General features: G+C 31.5%; 1 protein-coding gene across 4 annotated transcripts in view; it reads left to right on the plus strand.

The window, feature by feature from the left end:
* LOC107613790 (E3 ubiquitin-protein ligase MARCH7) overlaps nucleotides 4589-8349 on the plus strand; it is a 13978-nt gene continuing 10217 nt past the window's right edge. Inside the window, exons 1-8 of one of the 4 annotated variants that reach the window (XM_021108619.1) lie at nucleotides 4589-4807; nucleotides 4988-5560; nucleotides 5673-5835; nucleotides 5925-6231; nucleotides 6311-6383; nucleotides 6477-6567; nucleotides 6648-6727; nucleotides 6814-6964. In XM_021108619.1, coding sequence (XP_020964278.1) covers nucleotides 4730-4807; nucleotides 4988-5560; nucleotides 5673-5835; nucleotides 5925-6231; nucleotides 6311-6383; nucleotides 6477-6567; nucleotides 6648-6727; nucleotides 6814-6964 — 1516 coding nt within the window. In that variant the 5' untranslated portion in view covers nucleotides 4589-4729. Of the gene's footprint in view, nucleotides 4808-4987; nucleotides 5561-5672; nucleotides 5836-5924; nucleotides 6232-6310; nucleotides 6384-6476; nucleotides 6568-6647; nucleotides 6728-6813; nucleotides 7331-8349 lie in introns of those variants that run through there. The other 3 variants (XM_021108618.1, XM_016315940.2, XM_016315941.2) reach the window with 3 other exon arrangements.

Genomic DNA, 8349 nt, shown 5'->3' on the forward strand with positions numbered 1-8349 from the left:
CATTAAACTCGTGGTTTGAGTTACCATTTCAATTTCATAAATTGTGGACATTTTTAATTGGTCAAAATCATAATAATGTCTCATTAAGCACTTATTGGACCTGAGTCCATTCAATAAATTTATTAGCTTTTGTCTAATTTACTAACCTACCTCTATTTAATTTGCTATTGAAACTTAATGATAGACTTTCTAGAAGCAACATAAGGTAATTATATACTAAAATTAGTTATTAAAATTAATTATTAATATAAAATATATATTAAAAATAAATTAAATAACATAAATATATAATAATTAATTTTAATATACAAATTATATTTTTGAATTAAGAAAATGTTCAAATTTCATTTGATTAATCTATAACATATAACATTACAATATGGCATCCAACATTAGTTTCTTACTTATTATGGTGGTCTACTACTAACTAAGATGTTACTAGGGGTGGCAATATGTACCCTATCCGCGGATACTCAACCTGACTCCACCTGATCGGGTAGGGTTGTCAATCCGATCCGTAGCGAGTAGAGTAGGGTGTGGATAAGGTTCTTGTGTGGGTTGGATAGGGTGCGGGTTGAGTCTCAACCCTATCCGATCAACCCGTACTCTATATATATTTATATTATATACTTGTATAAAAAAATGTTTTAGGTGAATGTTGAATCAAAGACTTCTCACTAAATACAAAAGATCCTCAATCAATAAAAGAAAATCATTAATTGATAATTTAATATTTTTTTACATAAAAATCAATTATATTTTAAATTATCATCAAGTTATATAATAATATTGTATATTTTTTGTAACCCGCGGGTAGGATTAGGGTTGGGATATTCTCAACCCACGGATAGAATAAGGTTGAGTTTATATAAAAATCTCAACCCGCGGGTAGAGTTAGGGTTGGATCCAAACCCTACCCTACCCATTGTCACCCTAGATGTTACATGTTATATATGGCCACTAATTAAACTAGTTTACCTTTCTTAATTACCAAATCCCAAATTTAACGATTTATTTTATTTAATATATATATATAACATTATTCGGTAGAGTAACCATATGTCATTTGCAACAATGCATAGCAATAAATAACATGATCTGATTCACCAAAACAAAGAATAATATATCCCTCTTCATGTGGGAACGAAATGAAAAAAATCCTTTTTGTTTTTGTTGTTTTTTATTTTTATATTTTGAAATGATAGATGCATTGGATCAACTATAGTACTAGTAGATCGTTATTTCCTTGTCACGTAAATGAATTGAGTCGGTAGTGGTAGCTTCGTCTTTTGCCATATTTTTCGGTTTTCAATTTGTCATATAATTAATATAAAATGACATGGCGAAATTGGGAACACACAAAAAAAAAAAAGTATACTAACTTAATTAATGAAATTAAATAAAAATAGATGTCAATTTTAATCTTGTTGGACTCATACACATCGAATCTGACCCTTAGAATGTAATGTGTCGTCTTCATCACGTAATCAAATCAAGGTGGTGGTTGTTAGCTATAACTTTTGAGAATGACTTTTAATTTAATTTCCGAAGGAAAAAATTGAGGGTGCTACTCTTCAATTCTTTTTTAATTTCGTCGCATGAAAACCAAAAAGCCCCATATATAGGTTGTAAGCTTCCCGTGAGAAAAAGAAAAAGAAAAAAAAAAAAGCTAAACAAATTAAATGTGTTTGATTAAACTTTATGATAAAAAAAAATCATATGGTATCATCGCATGATCATATATACTTGAAATTCCTATGCCTAGCACCATGCATGTTTTATGCTTTTAATCCACAGCTATGTGGAACCAATTAAAGTATAACAATAATCATGAATGCGTGTGGGCCTATAAGTCTATAACTTTTCTCTTAACTATCGTTTATCTTCTTTATTGTATAAATAATGGATCAAAAAGGAAAAAGAAAACTAATGAAATAAATTAAAATTGAAAATAAAAAACACGGCTGGAATATGGCCATGTTAAAATCATTGGTTCATCATTAAATTATTAACTACTAATTATTCTACCTCAATCCCGTTATGTTACCAACAGTATTTCTGCCAACTTCTATTTATAATTATGTTTAATGGAAATGAATTTAGTAGATCTTTTTAGGAGGCTCCAATGACCATAGATAGGACCTATCCAATTTTTACAGTACGATGGTTGGCTGTTCACGGATTAGCCCCAAGACGTTGGTCTCTAACTAGAAAAGTAAATGCTTGAGCTTGAGAAGCTTCTGGACCAGTGGACCCGTATTCTGGTCATTATTTATTAATGTTAATAAATCTATTAAATAAAATCTTTTTTTTACTTTTTGTTTTCTTTCTCTATTTTAATAATTCTAATATTATATTTTATTAATATATTAGAATATATATATTTTATATGTACAAAAATCCAAAAGCAACTCTTATTTTTGCTATTCAAATTTAGGCTTTTTAACGACGGGTCTAGCAAACGAAAAATTTGGATAGGATCCAACCAATGGATCAACGCAAGAAAAGCATTTCGAATTGTTGATTCATCGCCAGAGATGATGTGTCTAATAAAAATATTTTTTTATGGCTGTATTTAATAGAAGTGTCTTTATAAATATATTTTTTGGATGTGTCTCTTTATATATGTATTTAAAATATAATAATTAATTATTATTGACAATAAATTGACAGATAATATATTGGTACTCTATACTTTTCCATTCTACTTACCATCATCATGATGCACTAAAAATAAAAAACACCCATGATCTAAATTTTATTTAAAGATTTAATTTAATTGACGAATAAATTTTTATACACACAAAATAAAATTTAAACTCTCAGTATTTATTTAAGTGGATAAGTGAGCTGATTATTCGACTAATTCAAATTAATTATTTAATTTAATCTTTGTAGTTAGATGAATAGGTAGTTATTCTAATTTGGTGTTGAATTGATGCGGAAAAGTCTAGGGGGCAGCAACTTTTGTATTTTTTGTCCAACACTTAACCATCAAAACATATCATTAGATGTAATCTCATACCATTAAAAACATTATTGATGGCCAATTAATGATTACATAACACCAAAATTACTGGCCCCTAGCATTCCTCAATTGATGCTACTAGGACACGTATAAATTGGCGCTGATTGAATTGAAAGAAGAAAGTTATGTTATTGATTTATATGATAATGATATTGTTGAATGTGAAGTTAATTAAGAAGAGAATAAACTGATTTGGGCTTATTTTGTTTCCAATACAAGTATGAGGAAAGAGCAATAATGAATGGCACTGTGTTATTCTTTCCCCACATTTTTTACCTGATAACAGGAACAAATGTATGGCACAATAATTGCGTGAAAGAAAAGGGGATTTGGTGAGTGATCCGAAATAATAAATTAAAGAGGCAGAAAAAGAAGGCATAGTAGTGCATTATTCATTCATGCATCATCATCATCCCACATTGTGAGGAAGTAGTGGAGAAGCACAAGCTTCTTAGTGTATGAAATGTGATCCAAAGCTTCTTCCTTTCTAATTTTGTGATTGCCATATATGCATGCAATAAGTGAGTGTGATTGATATGTATTTTAAAGGCAAGTATTAGTGGTTGTGAACTAACCTCTATAACATGCTAAAGTTCAATAAAACACACTTTCTTCATTCATATGTATACATACTCTTTATTTCATACCACTTCTCCACCCTCCAAAAAAGTGGACCTTACCTTACCTTCCAAAACATAATTTCATACATTTCCGTTGTGTTTATGAATTTCTAGTACTAATAACATCTAAAATTAAATAATGAATTTCAAAGTGAGAACGACATAAATTTTGACCATAGTATTATTTTTCATATTTTATTAAATTTTATTGGTTATTTATAATTTTTTTTCTAGATGTTAAGTTGATATTTTTTATTTTGATATTAGATTGACAATGCTATTTTTTTGGATTATAGATTGTTGGGGTGTTAATCTCAAATGTAACATCGTTTAATTTGGGATAAAAAAACAGATCCTTCAATTTCTTGAGAGATACAAAAATTAGACCGTTTAATTTCTGTTTCAAAAAGATTAAAAAAATTTGAGGTACAAAAATCAGATCCTTTTAAAAAATACTTTGCATCCATATTTTTTTTTACCAAAAATAGAGAAATTCGAACCTTCGATCTCTAGATGAGTATGGAAAAATTATGTCATTCAAATTATAGCTTGTTGGCAATTTGCACCCATATTTACAAACATTTTACACACAAAAAAATATATAACTTACACCTATATTTATCAGAATTTTACACACATAAATCAATACAGTTTGCATCCATATTTTTCAGAATTTACACATATAAATTAATAAAATTTATTTATTAAAGATAATTTAATATTTATACGAACCAAATAATAATAAAAAATAAAAGTTATTAGGCCACAAAATTTCTGATATTTAGAGAAAATCCTTTTTTATATCATAGAATATATGTGTGGAGAGTGAGAATGAGTGAAGAGAAGAGAGTGTTTAAAAAATGCTCATAAAAACTTTAATGATAAACTTTCACTTCCCTGCTTATCTAACTTGCCCAATTTAAAGCCTTCTCCTTATTTGCCTCTCTCACATGTCACACAGAGAGGCACCATCACATATTCACATGACTATGATTCTTGTGTTTGTTGCCTTCAACCACTGAAATTTAATTTCCTTTATTTGCTCTTTCTTTCTCTCCTAAGTTTGTTTTGTCACCACCAAATGACTATTCAGAAGAAACATGATGCTGCTGCAGAAACTCTTTCATGCAAACGAACACTTTCACTTCCACTTCACGGGGTAATTAACTAACTAATTACTTTTCTTTTCTTTTCTTTTCTTTCCTCTTAAATTTTGCTTCTTTTCTGCTTATTTCAAGCTCACAAGTTTCTTGTTTAGTAAAGTTTTAATGGTGTTGCAATCTTGAAGCACTTTGATGGCCTGCTGAATTAATTGATTCTTTTATATCCTGTGATATAGTTTGATGATTCAATGGGGTTGAATGAAGAAACCACAGATGTTCATGATTGGAAAGAACAGAATCTTGTGGCGGATATAGCATCATCAAGAACATGTTCATCATCAGAAGAGGCAAAATCTCAGGATTATGTAGCCATAAAGATGCCATTGACACCAAGTCCAACTCCAACTCATAAGAGAGTCAATTTTCTTGTGACTTCTCGTTCTGTTGATGCCCCAATAAATACTACTTCTTCTTCTTCTTCATCATCTTCTTCAGGACCCTCATCTAGAACTAAATCATCATCATCATCATCATCATCATCATCCATAAGAAACATATTGCCAAAATTCACCTTAAGGAATCATAGGACACCGAATTCGGATATCGAAAAGGCTAATATTTTAGCTCCAGAATGTTCCTCTTTAGATCATCATCAAGAGAAAGACAAGTCTTCTTCAATCTCAAGATCGGTGTCCCTCACTAAGATGTTCACAACTAAGATCAAGAGAACTTCATCATTACCTGTAGAAGAATTGGGTCATGCAAACACAGATTCTGTTCAGGCTGCAATTCTTGGTGGTTCTCCATGTGTAAGATTCTCAGCCACTATAGTCCTTGCTGAAATTCCATTCAATTCAACTTCTGTTGTTGTTCTTGCAACAATAAAATCTAGACTCTTTAACCTCTTAGAAACATTTGCAGAGGGTAGAGACTCAGGGGATGATAGCTCGGTCTCGTTCAGTACCTATCAATACCAAAGAAAAAGGCCATAGGAGAATGGATTCATTCTTCCGTGTTGTTCCTTCCACTCCTCTATTAAAAGAAGGGAATGATTGGTTAACCAAGTACACAACAAAAGATACTGGTATCTATCTATCTATCTATGTTGCCTATGCATTGATGAAACATGATAGAACTTGTTATTAAGGCATTTTAGTGTTTCTCTTGGTTCAGAAAATGGAGATGATGATGATGATGATGATGATGGAGAAGATATAGCTGAAGAAGAAGCTGTGTGCAGAATATGTCTGATTGATCTGTGTGAAGGAGGGGAGACACTGAAGATGGAATGCAGCTGCAAAGGTGAACTTGCTCTTGCTCACAAAGACTGTGCCATTAAATGGTTCACTATCAAGGGCAACAAGACCTGTGATGTTTGTAAGGAGGAGGTTAGGAACCTTTCTGTCACCCTCTTACGCATTCGAAATGTTCAAACTCAGAATAATCCTGGAGCAAGCTCTCAGCACCATGATGATTACAGGCATGTCTAGTTTCTTTTGTTTTGATGCTATGATCCATGATTGTTACAGTTTTAATATGTGTGCTAAATTATGCAACAGGTTTTGGCAGGAACTGCCAGTGCTTGTGATTGTGAGCATGCTTGCCTATTTCTGTTTCCTTGAACAGTTATTGGTAAGAACTAAGAACAACACTCCTCTAACTCAGATCTACCAAAGTTACATACTTTTGTTTTATATATAGTCTCACATATTCAACTCTTTGCAGGTTGGTGAAATGGGGCACAATGCAATTTCCATATCTCTTCCATTTTCTTGTGTATTAGGCCTACTGTCTGCCATGACATCAACCACCATGGGTAGATTTGCAAAACAGCTTTGATCAAGATACTTTTTTTCTAAGAAACTCATCAAAGTTTTTGTGTGTGTGTCTATGCAGTGAAGAGCAAGTTCACATGGGTTTATGCATCTGTCCAATTAGTTCTGGTGGCTCTCTTTGCACACATATTTTACTCCCTGGTAATTCATTTCTCATATTTGTTACATTAAACCAATGAATCATATAATAAGAAATAATCAGATGAAAACTGACTTGAGTGGATTAGAATGGTCAATTTCAGGTTACCAAGAGAGCAATTCTGTCAATAATTCTTGCAACATTTGCTGGGTTTAGTGTGGTGATGAGTGGAAGTTCAATTATTGGTGAGATTCTTAGATGGAGGAGAACTTGGCAGCAACAACAACAACAACAACAAAGTGGAGGAGTGCAAAATCAACACAACTCAAATCACACCTGAAACTGAAACTCCCATGTGGCTTCTTTCATAGTGTTGATTCTTTTTTATTTATTTTTGGTGAGCTCATATTGTTTATTGTTACACAAGTCTTGATTGTACAGCTTATTATATGGCAGCAACTTAATGTGTAACATAGTAATATCTGTATAGTAATTTGGACCATAGATTATCTTGAATATTAGTTGTATATATAATATAAGCCCATCATAATTACAGGGCTTCGGTAACAAGAGCAAGATGATGAGACTCCTAAAATGGAATTGTTGAGTTGTATTTGTTGCTTCTTGTCTCTTCCAACCTGCAATGTTACATCATGTCATGTGCCCATTGTGTTCTTAACTTTTGTTGTCATATGTAGTTTTTTTTAAAAGAAGTTATCACCATAATATCACAAAATTTAAACTGTTTTAAGAATACAAGCAACCAAATATAATGGTCAAAATATTTAGACCAAAACCCAATGCAGGTGTGTTTTTTTGATAGCACATTAGAATCCCATAACCACTATGGACATGGTTTATGTAGGAAAGTAAAATGCACCGAATTGTGTAATATAATTTTGGAAGAGTTTTAAGAGTATCAAAAATACCGGTGTTTCAATTGTTTTAACCTGTGATCTGAATTATAAAAAATATATATAATATATATTAATTAAAATCAACTATTATAACAACTAGAATATCGGTGTTCCAGTACACTTGAAAATTTTCCTTTTCGAGTCTACAACCACATCATGTATTTAGACATAGGTGGATCATCTTGTGCACAAGTTTTTGGTTTACCCAAACGGTATCCCCAACCCGATAGGTTAAGGACTAATCTGTCGTGAATTTGAGCTCCATTTAAGGGTCTGCCGCTGGCCAATGAGTTGCTGCATGCAACAAGTAGGATTCAAACTCCCAACACTTGCTTAAACGGACGAATGAGTTGACCACTCGACCAATCCAAATTAGTTTAAAGTTAAGTATATTATTAACTTCTTAGGTAACAATGATTGATATATATATATTTTTTTTGGTCTTGAATGATTGATAATTGTTAAGTAAGAATCAAACAACGAATAATCCGTGAGACCGTGACCAAATATATATTATCAAACAACTATCCAATATTTTTTTTTGTTTAGAGGAAGAACTGGAAGCCCAAATTCAAGAGACTAATAAGCCCAAATAATCCTTTGATTAGGCTTCTTTTTTTTGTAAGTAACAGAAGATGGAGGAGTAGAGTTATTCGAGTGTTATTAACCAAAAAACAAAGTGTGATTCGAGTGTTGTGCTTGTGCATACCGAGATCTAAAATAATTACAATATTCAATAATCTAATGAGATTTTAGTGTTATAGTTT

Source organism: Arachis ipaensis, chromosome B08 (genome assembly GCF_000816755.2).
Source record: "Arachis ipaensis cultivar K30076 chromosome B08, Araip1.1, whole genome shotgun sequence".
Taxonomy (NCBI): domain Eukaryota; kingdom Viridiplantae; phylum Streptophyta; class Magnoliopsida; order Fabales; family Fabaceae; genus Arachis; species Arachis ipaensis.